Source organism: Carassius gibelio, chromosome A22 (genome assembly GCF_023724105.1).
Source record: "Carassius gibelio isolate Cgi1373 ecotype wild population from Czech Republic chromosome A22, carGib1.2-hapl.c, whole genome shotgun sequence".
Lineage (NCBI taxonomy): Eukaryota > Metazoa > Chordata > Actinopteri > Cypriniformes > Cyprinidae > Carassius > Carassius gibelio.
This window is the reverse complement of record NC_068392.1, coordinates 19,683,353-19,697,526: the sequence shown is the minus strand read 5'-3', so window position 1 is coordinate 19,697,526 and position 14,174 is coordinate 19,683,353. Positions and strand designations below refer to the sequence as shown.

The 14,174-nt window shown below is 38.3% G+C and overlaps 1 protein-coding gene across 9 annotated transcripts in view; it reads right to left on the bottom strand.

Moving 5' to 3' along the window:
- Positions 1-996: 996 nt before the first annotated feature.
- Positions 997-14,174, bottom strand: part of LOC127943148 (arf-GAP with coiled-coil, ANK repeat and PH domain-containing protein 2) — a 38,924-nt gene continuing 25,746 nt past the window's right edge. Inside the window, exons 10-24 of one of the 9 annotated variants that reach the window (XM_052539357.1) lie at positions 9,871-9,983; positions 9,698-9,749; positions 9,522-9,622; positions 8,398-8,503; positions 8,116-8,324; positions 7,966-8,035; positions 7,670-7,764; positions 7,194-7,372; positions 6,957-7,037; positions 5,830-5,913; positions 5,555-5,754; positions 4,645-4,754; positions 4,440-4,550; positions 4,288-4,331; positions 997-1,834 (exon numbers count right to left, since the gene is read on the bottom strand). In XM_052539357.1, the coding sequence (XP_052395317.1) occupies positions 1,755-1,834; positions 4,288-4,331; positions 4,440-4,550; positions 4,645-4,754; positions 5,555-5,754; positions 5,830-5,913; positions 6,957-7,037; positions 7,194-7,372; positions 7,670-7,764; positions 7,966-8,035; positions 8,116-8,324; positions 8,398-8,503; positions 9,522-9,622; positions 9,698-9,749; positions 9,871-9,983 (1,635 nt within the window). In that variant the 3' untranslated portion in view covers positions 997-1,754. Of the gene's footprint in view, positions 1,835-3,409; positions 4,332-4,439; positions 4,551-4,644; positions 4,755-5,554; positions 5,914-6,956; positions 7,038-7,193; positions 7,373-7,669; positions 7,765-7,965; positions 8,036-8,115; positions 8,325-8,397; positions 8,504-9,521; positions 9,623-9,697; positions 9,750-9,870; positions 9,984-14,174 lie in introns of those variants that run through there. The other 8 variants (XM_052539355.1, XM_052539359.1, XM_052539361.1 and 5 more) reach the window with 8 other exon arrangements.

Below are 14,174 nucleotides of genomic sequence, written 5' to 3'. Positions count from 1 at the left end.
TCGATTTAATTGAATATGTAACGTCACAACAAACTTCAAAGTGGAATAAATGTTGACACATCTACAGTACAAATGTTACTATCACTTGCTAATACAACTTTCACAGCTAGACCATCCCATTTAACAACGCTTATTCGACTTTTCCAGTTTTCAGAGAATTACTTTGAAAAAGGTTTTGTAGATGTGAGCCGTGGGAGTGTTCAAACATGACCTGCACTAACTGGCCTACGTCTTCCACATAGGACAATATCTTCTGTCAGACACCAGTTATAGATGTAACTAGGCACATACTACATCACAATAAATCGTTTGGCAGATATAAGCCAATTAAATTTCTGATGGGATACGATGATGCTTAATTGACAAACTTTCGCTTGCAACAGTTTTACTGCCTACCAGCCTTTTTGCATGTTACCCGCTAATGAAACTACATTACTTTAAGAAATTACTTCCCAGAGGCACAGATTGAGCCACTTATTCACGTTGGATTTAACTTTAGCTATAGCCATAATGCTGGCTTGAACCTTCTTATTTTACGAGGTTTATAAATAAAGCTCCTGAAGCAGTGCAATGGGTAATGTTCTCAGTTTATAAAAGCACGACATAAAAAAGTTGAGTCAGTGCACAGCTGGCAGGGGCATGAGGTCACTGTCACTGAACGACTGCTGCATTATAGATAGACAGCGCCAGTGTTTATATAAATCAGCCTCTGCCGCAGAGCTGTGCCTATTACAAACATGGCAACCCTGCTGCATGGGGGGCCACTATACAATCTGATAGTGTGCGGTAGAAACGAGACCGCTTAGACTATAGGCTTAACACTTTGGTTTAGACTAGAATTTTGATTAACAAAAAAGTTGTGTGTGTGTGTATATTTACAGAAAATAATTTTATATGGTTAAGGATTTTATCAATATTATATAAAAATGTATGACATTATATATAATTATAATTCAAAATGTTAACATTGTATACATAAAGAAGACATTATAAAAATTTAGGGCAAACAATTTATAATATATTTTGAGATATTTTCAGTCAGACATTTGCAATGGATAAATTCTTAAAAAAGCGCTTCGATCATACATAGATGATTACAATATGAATACAAAAGGGGCACACAACGGATGCAGACAAGCTTATCAAAACATCTGAAGTACCACAAAATAAACTTCCCAACCCAAGATGACGTATGTACAGAATATATACAATTTACACCCCTCACACCGTGGGAGGAATACATTTGACTTGTATACTATTTGAACAGATAAAGAAAGTGTGGTGTTCATGCTAACACGAGATTTCCTCTTCCAAAAACGAACAATAGTTAAGTAAATGATGTAATGAAAGTATAGTTTTTTGAAATGATGTAAACATGAATGGTTTAATCCTTGCTCTACAGTCATGCACCAATGCAATTTACTACTAATATGTACTATTTAGCTAAAACCGGGCCTCGTTTATGAAACGCGAGCAGAATGGATTTGTGTAAATTGTTTGTAAAACCAGCCGCATTTATTTAACGTTTCATGAACACAAACATTCATTCAGCATGTTTCATAAATGAAGTCCTACGGCTCAAATATTACATGACTCTCTCGTTCATCTGTAAATCTATATAGAGAGCCAATTGCTCAATGAATGAAATAGTTTTATCTACATTTACAATAAAAACGCAACAATTCAACTGGTGTCACCCAGATTATGTGGGCAACGCAACTGATTTTGAGGAGGTTGTTGTGGTGAGATACACCTCAGTAGCGGTTGAGTTTGTCTGGGTCATTCGATGCCATCTGAGAGAAGTCTTGGAAGATGTCCTGGTACGTCTCATCTCCTGGAAAGAGAAAACAGCTTGATTACGGAGGAAGTAGAGCGCGGTCAAGCACTAAACACACACGACCACATACTATAATCAAAGCTCCAGACACAGAGAGATGAGCGCATACCTGTGTACTTCAGAGCAGACGCTCAGAGAACAGCAGGAGGACGCAGGAAAGAAGGAAACGGAGGAGAAAGAGGCACATGACACCAGATGATGCGCGTGAAGAACATTTATTGACCCTTTACATTGACATTTATCATTTAGTAGCACTCAAAACACATTTGGATCGAATACTGTCAAGTGTTTGGCAAAGTGTGAAGATTTCTGTTTGAAGAAACGTTCTGGGTTAGATGTGTGGCATAATTACCACATTAAATAACAATCAGTGTCATAACAGTGAGAAATAAAGCAGATGAATGAAGAGAGCGGTTCAGGAATAACACACACAACATTGCTTTGCAGAATTATATATAATTATACCATCATTTCCAACTTTAATTTCTCTACTAATAAACTTGAGACTGTTTTTAGACTGATCTGTAAAGAAATTGCAGTAATGATACGAGGCTTATAAGTTTAAAAATAGGAGCTCATTTAAAAGCGGTAAACATCTGAGGAGGAGAATGAAGCGCTCTTGAAGAGCCCTCCGTGTGTGTGTCTGTGGGGTGTAGAGTCCAGCTCCACTGCGCCCCTCTGAGACCGCTGCCAGTACTGCAACCCCCTCCTGTGACAGTCACTAAACCAGACTAAATGATCCAAATATAACTTCTGCAGCAACATAACATTCAGACTGTCACATTTCTCTTCTAATATACATGAACTCTAATTACTTCAAATATCTTAGATATTTTACAAAATACTATATACCGGTTTATATATATATATATATATATATATATATATATATATATATATATATATATGTATATATGTATATATGAAATATAATTTACATACAAATACATTTTTTATTAATTTTACCAATTATATAAAAATCCTTTATTCTTAAAACAATATATATATATAAATATATATATATATATATATATATATATATATATATATATATATATATATATATATATATATATATATATATATATATATATATATATATACTTTTTTTTTTTTTAAAGGATTTTATCAATATTACAGAAAAATATATAACATTTAAATAAAGGTAAACGTGAAAATCATTATTTCTCTCTGTAACGTAAATCCTGTAAAATTCCAACTGATCTGCATAAAAAAAGGCTGCTACATAAAATATATATTTTTTTTCTATCATTACTGAAACATACATTGATAATTACTGATATATTATCTATTAGGACTGGGCGATATATCGCATGCGATTGTCACGCGCATTTCGTCAGTAAATCTGGTTCCCTGATTAGCGCTAAATCACCATCACCTGCTTTCAAATGAAGCGGCACTTAATAGACCGAGCCGCAAATCAGTGACAAGCTACGCAATATCACGTTCATTATTGAAGGCGATTCATCTGCGATAATGAACGTGATATTGCGTAGCTTGTCAGTGATCTACGGCTCTGTCTATTAAATGCTGCTACATTTGAAAGCAGGTGATGGAGATTTAGCGCTAATCAGGGAACCAGATTTTCTGACTAGATGTGATTACCGTATTTTTCGGACTATAAGTCGCACCTGAGTATAAGTCGCATCAGTCCAAAAATACGCCATGATGAGGAAAAAAAACACATAAGTCGCACTTACTTAGAACCAAGAGAAAACATTACCGTCTCCAGCCACAAGAGAGCGCTCTATGTTTATTAGTGGTAGACTACAGGAGCACTGAGCAGAGCGCCCTCTGGCGGCTGGAGACGGTAATGTTTTCTCTTGGTTCATGTCAAATTAATTTTGATAAATAAATCGCACCTGACTATAAGTCGCAGGACCAGCCAAACTATGAAAAAAAGTGTGACTTATAGTCCGGAAAAGACGGTAGATATGGTCAGATACAGTGTGGTGTAATCCAGAACTAACACTGACTTACTAGTACAGATCTACTTATGTCTTCATAAATGTAATATTTATAAGCATACTGATTTGATTTCACTTCCTCAAATATAATATTGTGATAAATATCAGGAATGTGCCAGAGCACTCAGGATTATATGATTAGATCGAGTTTTCATTACACTACTCTTGTACAGTCTGACAGTTTTAAGACACGTGTTTTCACATCGCTCTTTCACAAGACTGGTTATTGCAGATGTTTTAGCGGTAACGTAATATTAATGTTCACTTTACATTCAGATCCCCATCCTGGGGCTCAGCTTCATGTGATATCGGTGTACATTCGCTGGTTTTGTGCGTTTGCTACAGATCTGTTCATATATCAGGAGTCTCTGAGCTGTAAGTTAATGAACTCCTCCATACATTTCCGATACTGCATTTCAGTCGGGCTGTTAGAGTTATATTGACCTGACTGACTACACAGACCTTCGGATTCACGCATCTCCTCGTTCATCTTGGCCAGCCGAAGCCTGCAGACACAAACACAGGAAACCCTTTACACTTACTGTCTGACACCAATATCTCCACACTGCTTTCTTCTTCAAGAGATACAGACACAAACCACACTGGCAACTCACAGCGTGACGATATCAGCGTTTGCAGCCTCGACGGCGATTGAAAGCGGCGTCTGATTCTCTACATCTGCTGCATTCTGATTGGCTCCCCGTTTTAGAAATAAACACACTTGCCTGCAGCAGAACAAAATCAATCAATCGTAACATTAAACCAATTCTGAAACAAGTGTGTGTGTGTGTGTGTGTGTGTGTGGGGAGCAGAACTGACCCCGTGTGACCCATGATAGTGGCGTGATGTAGAGGTCCTCTTCCCAGACTGTCCTGCTGGTTAACACTGGCTGAATTCTGAAGCAGGAACTCACAGGTGACCAGAGACCCCTGATACACACACACACACATCACACACAAGCACTCAGCATTCATCATCCATTACACTGCTGTAATGTGAAGCATTTCATATTTTATTTGACATGCACTGATGAATCCTACAATAAAACCAGGACCATTTATTACTTGAAAGTAAAGAACTAACATCATTTTAGAAGTAAAATAACCTATTGTGTATAACTGTTGTCAACGAAGCAAAATGCAAAACAAGGCAGAAAAACTAAACAAAAATAACAAATGAAACCAAGCCAAAACCAAACAACACAAATGATAGATACTACACAACACAAAAAACAGCCCCCCCCAAAAAAAAAGATTTAACCAGACACAAAATTTAAACAAAATGCACAAAAAAAACAAGACAAAAAAATAATCCAAAGAAAAAAAAACTAAAATTGCACAAAAGCAAAAAAAAAATGCACAAGAAAAAAATTAACAAAGAAAAAGAAAAAAAATGCACAAAAGCAAAAAGAAAAAAAGGAAAAATGCACACAAGAAAACTAAAAATGCAAAAAAAAAAAAAAAAAAAAAAAACTAAAAATGCACAAAAAAAACAAGACAAAAAATTCACAAAAAAAAACTAAAATTGCACAAAAGCAAGATAAACAAAACAAAAAATGCACTAAAGAAAATGCAAAAGAAAAACAAAAAAGGCAAAAACAATAACACAAAACAAAAACAAAAAAAATAAAAACAAACAAGCCACACACACAGAATCCTTGTGTATAATGTGATAAAGTTGAATCTTGCGGTTTCTCAGCCGTGGATCAGGTCTGATGTGTTCTCCTCACCCCATGGACGGCCATGATGAGCGGCGTCCTGTTCTCGTGCTCCGTGTTGGTCCAGTTGACTCCCGCTCCGTGGGCGAGAGCTTGGGTCATGTCCGGCAGACTGCGGGAGAACGACGCCCAGTACAGCTGCAGACCCGGCGTCAGCTGCTTCGGCTCGCAGAACACCTGCAGATCTTCAGCTGGACTCTCCTCGTGAGGCTCTGGAGGACACACGGTCAGCATCTGAGGAGATCCGTCACACAATCTGTGTCCTGGACACACAACACGATACAGACCTGTGTTGCTGGAGGAAGAGCTTGAACTCAGCGTCTCTCTGCTGCCGTCTGTGAGGCTCTGCACGTCACCGTCTGAGCTCTTCACTGTCACACACACAGAGAGAGAGACGCTCAGAGTAAACCAGACACCGCACAAACACACAGACACACGAGAGGGAGACGCTCCTCGTGATGAGATGTTGAGCGATGGAGGGATGATGCAACGGTTTCTTCATCGATTGGGCGAATCTAAACTCAGGACATGAAATTAATAATAAATCAATCTCTGAAATCAGAAACTTGTGATGGTCTATTTTTGAAACCTTTAAGAGGTCACAGCTCAATATAAATGTACAATGAACAGATTCACATTTTGATGACAGCATTTACTTTTGTAAAGTAAAGAGAAATCTGTGGACATTTCGTGCGCGTGTGAAAATCTGTTTTATGGATTTAATAATCATTTTGACTGTATTTTAATTGATAAGAAATGTATCTACATACCGTATGAGGAATAACATTTATTATATGAAAGCAAAAACTTTTATTGTGTAAAATAATCTATTCTGCATGATCGGATATATAAATAGGCATAATTAGTCAACATTAATATTATTAGTTAATTATGTACAGAATTAATTGCAATACGCTTCATGAAAATGTATTATTTGGTCAAAACGTTTTTATGACTACTGAGTTTCATTTAATTGCAATTCAGTAAATGTATCTTCCTGTCAATCAATGATATTTTAGGATCATTGAGATTATATTTTATTATATTATATTTTGATATTAACAATTATTCATTTAAATGCATTTAAGATTTTTAGCTTTTATTTTGGTTAACCATTTTATTTTATTTCATATTTTACATTTTACATTTTATTATTATTTTTTTTTATTGTTTTTTAATATTTTATTTAATTTTTTTTTAATTTTTTAATTTTAATTTTTGATTTTTTTTTATTTTATTTTTTTATATATTAATTATTTTATATTTTATATTTTATTTTATTTTATATTATTTTATTTTTATTTTATTCTCTTATCCCTGGATTCGATTGAGTTCAGATCCTCTTCGGTGAGATGAGAGTGAGGTGAGTTTGCTGGAGCAGGACGGCGGGAGACACTCACGCAGCTGTACTTACGACAGCAGGGTCTGGCGGAGGTGTTAAAGTAGGAGAAGAGAGAATCGAGCTCGTCTACACAGAAGAGAGACTGCTGGTTCGCTTCAGCACCACAGAAGCCCAGAGCAGCGTTAGGATCACACACAGACACACAGACTCAGTAAAACCAGTTCAGGCCTCGTTTACACCCCAAACACCTGTCCTCGGGGGACCGAACACACACAGCAGACGGAGCACACTGATGTTAGGATCACTCACCTGAGGAAGAGGACGGCGGACGGGGACTCGATGCTGATGCTCCTCTTGAAGAACCGCCGCTGAGAGCCTTATCTTGTTTACTCAGCGCTAAAACCTTCTGTCTGATCTCGTCTTCAGAGAGCCTCTGCACAAACCTGCGCTCCACGTACTTGGCTCTGATGTAGGCCTCCACCTCGTGCCTGTGCAGCACAACACTCAAATTAAGTCTACAACGTCATCCTAAAGAGTACATAGACTTCTGAAGGACCAGCTTCTTGAAGCTCCCGCTGCAGAGCGGCCCGATAATTAATTAAATGAATACATTTATGCATTTAGCAGACGCTTCTATCCGAAGTGACTCACATTTTTAACCTTACATGTGTTCCCTGGGAATCGAACCCACAACCTTTAGCGCCGCTAACACAATGCTCTCCCACTGAGCCACAGGAACATTTCTGATTATGAGACCAAATCAAATCCGATCCTCAGTGCAGTACCTGGGATCTCCTGGTTGGGGTTTCCTGGCTCCTGATTCTTCTCGTCGAGCCTCGTAGATCTGATTGATCACACCGTTCCCCAGCTCACACATCAGCTGTACAGAAACGGACTGTATTATTCATTCGCATACAAGAACGGAAGGTTTTCTTTTTCATTCGGACCGTCTTTCTTGTCAAATGAGTGTCTGAGAACGAGTTCAGGTGTAGGAGCTAATGAGATGATAAAGAGACGAACGAGAGGCTGACGGGAGCATCTGTCCATCCGTGTGTTCGTGGTGTCGCTAGTGAAGCCTCACCTTGAGCAGCTCAGGCTCCCACGTGTCCAGCGTCAGAGATCGGACCTTCGAGAAATGAACGCCGAGACTCCTGACAAACAAAACACAGTTTCACCTGTAATGAGTCACACAAGCCTTCCCTGACACACACACACACACTCACACACACACCTGTGTATGCCCGAGCACTGGATGCAGAGCGTGATGCCCAGGTTGATGCTGGCCCAGCGTGGCTCCGGCTGACCGCAGTCACAGCAGACGCTGTTCCCGCCGATGGCCATGACCCTCTGCAGCGCGCTCTCGCCCTTCAGACTCCTCTCCTTCACCTCGCCGCCAGACTCCAGGCTGCCTGTAGATGCAGACGACTTTCTGTCCATCTTCTGCCAAACACATCGCAGCGTTATCAAGCGTCTCTAGCCTGCCGTTAACAGCCGGATGAAACAGACTCTGTACCTCGGCGTCCTCTGCTCTGTCCCTGAAGGCTGTGGCGATGCTGTTCTGGACGGCTTTGATCCAGGCCTGCCTGAGTTTCTCAGAGTCCGCCTGCATCATACAGCTCCTTCGGCAGAAACCACATCAGTCAGACGTACAGTGGGACACATGCACTGAAGAATAATCTAATTCAGAAAACAGTTTTTGTCTTGTTTTTAAAGTGAAACTAAACATTTGAAATCACACTGGCATGTTTTTGGCATAAACTATGATATTTTATTAATGTTATGCTTAAAAAACAGCAACGACAGTTTGCAAAAAGTGTCAGAAAAAATAACCTTAATGCATTTTTATGATATTTTATTAATGCTATGACAAAAAACAATAAAAGTTTGCAAAAGGGGTTTAAAAAATCTATTTCAGTCAAAAGAAAAGAAGAAATTCTGAAATGTTTTATTTATTTATTTAATGGATATTTAGGTATTTATAACATGAAACAAGACAAAATACTGATTAAGAAAATAGTTTCATTCAGTTCTTTACATATTGCATATACTGGACTACTTTTAAAAGTATATTGTTTACAAATAGTATTATTTTTATACTATTGTAGTATTTATTTATATTCTGAAACCACTTTTCTTGTTTCATTTTAAATTTAGTTTTATTAACTGTGTTGCATGCTTTCATGTTTTCATAATTTTATTATTATTGTTATTATTATTATTATTTAAACAAATTAATTAAGGTTTTTAGTAACTTAAGTACTTAAATTTCAATTCAAATATATATTTTTTAATAATAATTACCTTCTAACATTTATATTTTATTGTATTTATTTATCTTAACTATTTTATTTCTGCTTGATTTTAATAACTGAAAACTATTTTCAGTATTTACACTTATAAACATTGGTGTTTTATTACCAATAATTTCAACCATCTCAGCCTCGTAGAAATACATAAATATTAGTTATTAATTTGATACTAGTGGCATAGAAATAACACTTACCATTAAATAAACAGAAAAGTAACACATTTTAACTATTTAAGTAATTCAGCTGTTCAAAGAGTAAGTGTTGTTTGTGTTTCCTGAAACATGCAACATAACTGAAATGAGAATCAGAGTTGTGTGCTTGTCCTCACTTTGTTGGAGAAACCACTTCGAAGCAGAATCTGCGCTCGATGTCCTCGCAGTGTTTGACGGTGCACAAGCGCAGGTCTTCCACCACAACCGTAGGGTTATCCTGAAATAAAAACGCCAAAATGAGTGCTAAACGCACCGCTGGAGCTAGAATTTCTTTATATTATCCTATGTTTACCTTAAATTTCTTTTGGTACACAAGCTGATTGTTCTGAATTGAGAACCACCGCCTGTGAAGAAAACACATTCAGAAACAGTTAACATTTCGTCAATGTATACGTGATTACCTGGAGCGGTCCAGTAAACACTGTTGTAAGAGGACACAGTATGATTTTCTGTCTGGTCTCAGACCTGTTCCAGGTTTTGAAGGCATTGCTGGCTCTCTTGAACAGATATCCCTCCATGGCGATCCCATTCTCTGCGTCCACGTTGTACTCCAGCTTGGTGTCGTCATTCGAGAAGTCCTGAGCACAAAAAAAGGCAGGAAATCAAACTTGTTCAACTGAACTTCGTAGGTGTTAATACGGTTATATGAATCAATATCTAGATTTAATACACATGCTGTATAAACACTCGACACACATTTGGGCTGATCCCATATTATGCATTAAATAAAATGATTGGCTGCAAAAACATATATTTTTTTCACTTATCTGGTCAGGTTATTAATATTGCTATGATCATCAAGACCTCTGATCTTGTCAGATCTTGAAGAAACCTGAAGTGGACTAAAACTAAAACTTACAACTAAGATCAAAACCACCAATAGTTAGCTCTAATTATGGTGAAATTATTTTGGCATAACATCAGCGTACTGTAAGAAATCATGATACGCCACTCTGGCCACTGTCTGGTGTACACCACAAGATCAAAGATCCTGCTTCCTGTAGATGTCATGTGAGACCAGCTGAGCTCAGACTAGTCAAGTCAAGCCCGGCTGAGCTCAGACTAGTCAAGTCAAGCCCGGCTGAGCTCAGACTAGTCAAGTCAAGCCCGGCTGAGCTCAGACTAGTCAAGTCAAGTCAAGCTGAGCTCAGACTAGTCAAGTCAAGCCAGGCTGAGCTCAGACTAGTCAAGTCAAGTCAAGCCCGGCTGAGCTCAGACTAGTCAAGTCAAGCCCGGCTGAGCTCAGACTAGTCAAGTCAAGCCCGGCTGAGCTCAGACTAGTCAAGTCAAGCCCGGCTGAGCTCAGACTAGTCAAGTCAAGCCCGGCTGAGCTCAGACTAGTCAAGTCAAGCCCGGCTGAGCTCAGACTAGTCAAGTCAATCCGGCTGAGCTTAGACTAGTCAAGTCAAGCCCGGCTGAGCTCAGACTAGTCAAGTCAAGCCCGGCTGAGCTCAGACTAGTCAAGTCAAGCCCGGCTGTGCTCAGACTAGTCAAGTCAAGCCCGGCTGAGCTCAGACTAGTCAAGTCAAGCCCGGCTGAGCTCAGACTAGTCAAGTCAAGCCCGGCTGTGCTCAGACTAGTCAAGTCAAGCCCGGCTGAGCTCAGACTAGTCAAGTCAAGCCCGGCTGTGCTCAGACTAGTCAAGTCAAGCCCGGCTGAGCTCAGACTAGTCAAGTCAAGCCCGGCTGAGCTCAGACTAGTCAAGTCAAGCCCGGCTGAGCTCAGACTAGTCAAGTCAAGCCCGGTTGAGCTCAGACTAGTCAAGTCAAGCCCGGCTGAGCTGAGACTAGTCAAGTCAAGCCCGGCTGAGCTGAGACTAGTCAAGTCAATCTGGCTGAGCTCAGACTAGTTAAGTCAAGCCCGGCTGAGCTTAGACTAGACGAGCCTAATAACACTAGCGTGTCACAGGATCTTGTGTTTCTGTATGTGAAAGCTCAAGCAGCTGAAGAGACAGATAAGAGTGAGATACTAGTAGAGGAGGTTAGTTTACAGCCTGACCCGCATGCTGCTGTGGGAATCCAGTCTGATCGGCTCTAGACTACTAACAGATCGTACATCACATCTCTGGCGTACAGCGGAGAACTGAACCCACAAACCCACAGACACACACAGTCCAACATTAACCATTTAGCAGATACTCTTTTCAAAGTGACCTGCAGAAAACTTAAACGGGAACAGTTTTGGGTCATTTCAGGAGTTAGAGAATGGTTAACATGAATTTTGGCTTATTAGTGAGTGAGCTGAAATAATCCAGACCCTCTTTAAGCTTGCATGAGAGCGTAATACTCATTGTATTTTAATTATAACAATTCAAATGTTTCCTTTTAACAGGCTACAAAAAAATAATAATAATAAATAATAAAAAAATAATAATTTAATACAAAAATAAAAATAGATTACAGTACTTGATAATAAATATTTAATAATTTACAGTTACACTAAGGTTTAATTTGTAAAATACATTAGGTATCATGAAGTGATTTTGAACAATACTTAAACACGTTTTATTAATCTAGGATTTTATAAATTATATATAAATTCATATAAATTGTAACATTTCAAAGTAGATTTACTTTTGTTAAAAAAATAAAAAAATAAATCAACTACAAAGTGAACTACAGACCACAACCTTCAGGTTGACTCTTCACTTGTATGTTTATAGCAGGACAGGCAATGAACACAACAGCACCAACTGTTATTAAAAAGCAGATTTGGTTTCCATTTCTCTGTAACTTAATCAAGAAGCCATGAGCTGAAACATGAGCCATGCCGCTTAATATTTAGGGTGCAGAGACCAAATAATGGGGCTACAGCTGTTATTAAAAAAAAACAAAAAAAAAACAGAGCAATTTACCGTACCTGCAGCTCTTCCAACTATAAATAATCAATACTAAAAATACTTACATGAAGTGGCATACATTTAAGGGTCAGTGACCTGAAGGTCTTGATGTTTTGCATAAACATAGTTTCCATTTTTGCAATAAAACAAATTAAGTCTATAACTGTCGGAACAAAGTAAAACATTAAAAAGGCTGGAATTCTTAATAATTTTTAAATAGAATTAAAAATAACACTAAGATCAGCATGATAAAAAATTTGCAAGTAAAACTTTCATGGTTATAACAAGAAAAAGAAGTCTAATTAATATTTTTAAATATATTTTTAAGCATAATAAAACAAAACAATTATTTATTTTGACTGAAAATGTGTTCATTTTAAGTGACAATAGAACATTGTCCAACAGCATGTATGTTAGATCCTATTCCATTTAAGTTCCTAAAAGAGGTGCTTCCAGAAGTCATAGATCCTCTTCTGACTATTATTAATTTGTCATTAGGATACGTCCCTAAAACCTTCAAACTGGCTTTTTATCAAGCCTCTCAACTAAAAAAAAAAAAAAAAAAAAAAAAAAACACTACTTGACCCCAGAGAACTTGTTAATTATAGACCAATCTCGAATCTCCCTTTTCTGTCCAAGATACTAGAAAAGGTGGTATCCTCACAATTATATTCCATCTTGGAGAAAAATGGTATATGTGAGGATTTCCAGTCAGGATTTAGACCGTATCATAGTACTGAGACTGCTCTCCTTAGAGTTACAAATGATCTGCTCTTATCATCTGATCGTGGGTGTATCTCTCTATTAGTTTTATTGGATCTTAGTGCTGCGTTTGACACAATTGACCACAGCATTCTTTTGCATAGACTTGAACACTTTGTTGGCATCAGTGGAAGTGCATTAGCATGGTTTAAATCGTACTTATATGACCACCATCAGTTCGTAGCAGTGAATGAAGATGTATCATATCGATCACAAGTGCAGTATGGAGTACCTCAAGGCTCAGTACTAGGGTCGTTAGGCAGACAAACCTGGCACAGTGACATTTTCATTTTTTTAGTACCGACTTGGTACCGAAGTACCGGGTCTTTTGACAACAGTAGTAGATACACAAAAGATTTCACATTCATCATCGCTCAAAGTCAAAAGAGACAAAGAATATGAACATGAACTATAAAAAACAACTGACTCACCAGATACCACACATAGTGAAACCTGCTGAAGATCTTCATGCCGGACAGAGCACTGCATGCAAGCGCATGTGTGTGTGAGTCAGCAGTGATGCTGCATGTAATTCCCTAATATTATTGTGACTGTCCTGGCAGGGCCGTCTACCATCACCGAGCCTCTACGCACTGTGTGTGTTCATGTGCATCCATGTATATGCAGACTGAGCTGGGTATTAGCCTTGGTATCTATTGCTGGCTCCTCCCCTTCAGGGAAGCTCTAGCACGTGAGTGTGTGTGTGCGTTCGATGAATGAATTCATTAACTATGGCTCATGTGTTGGATCCACCAATCCCAGCAGAGCATTCAACATTTATACAGCTGTGGTTTGCTTTGGTTCGCTTCTGTTTGGAGTATTTTCTCCTTCATGTACAATAGTGATCAACAAACTCCAACAATAGTGATTAACAAACGCTATAAAGCATTTTCTTCCAGGTTTTTACAATCCAATGACAATGCCTTGCTTTGTTTATATATATAAAATGAGTTATTGGCATGAAAGCGCATGTCTGATGAATATAATGCAGGTCTCAGTGTTAATGGTGATTCATGCGGCGTTCAGAGGCAGAAGGGACAGACTCACCTGCAGCACGGCCTCATATGAGCAGTCAGAAAAGAAGAGAGAGCAGGTTAACAACTGCCACTACAGCCAGAGAGAAAGAGAGGAGGAGGAAACAGAAATACAGAGACATGAGCTGAAGGAC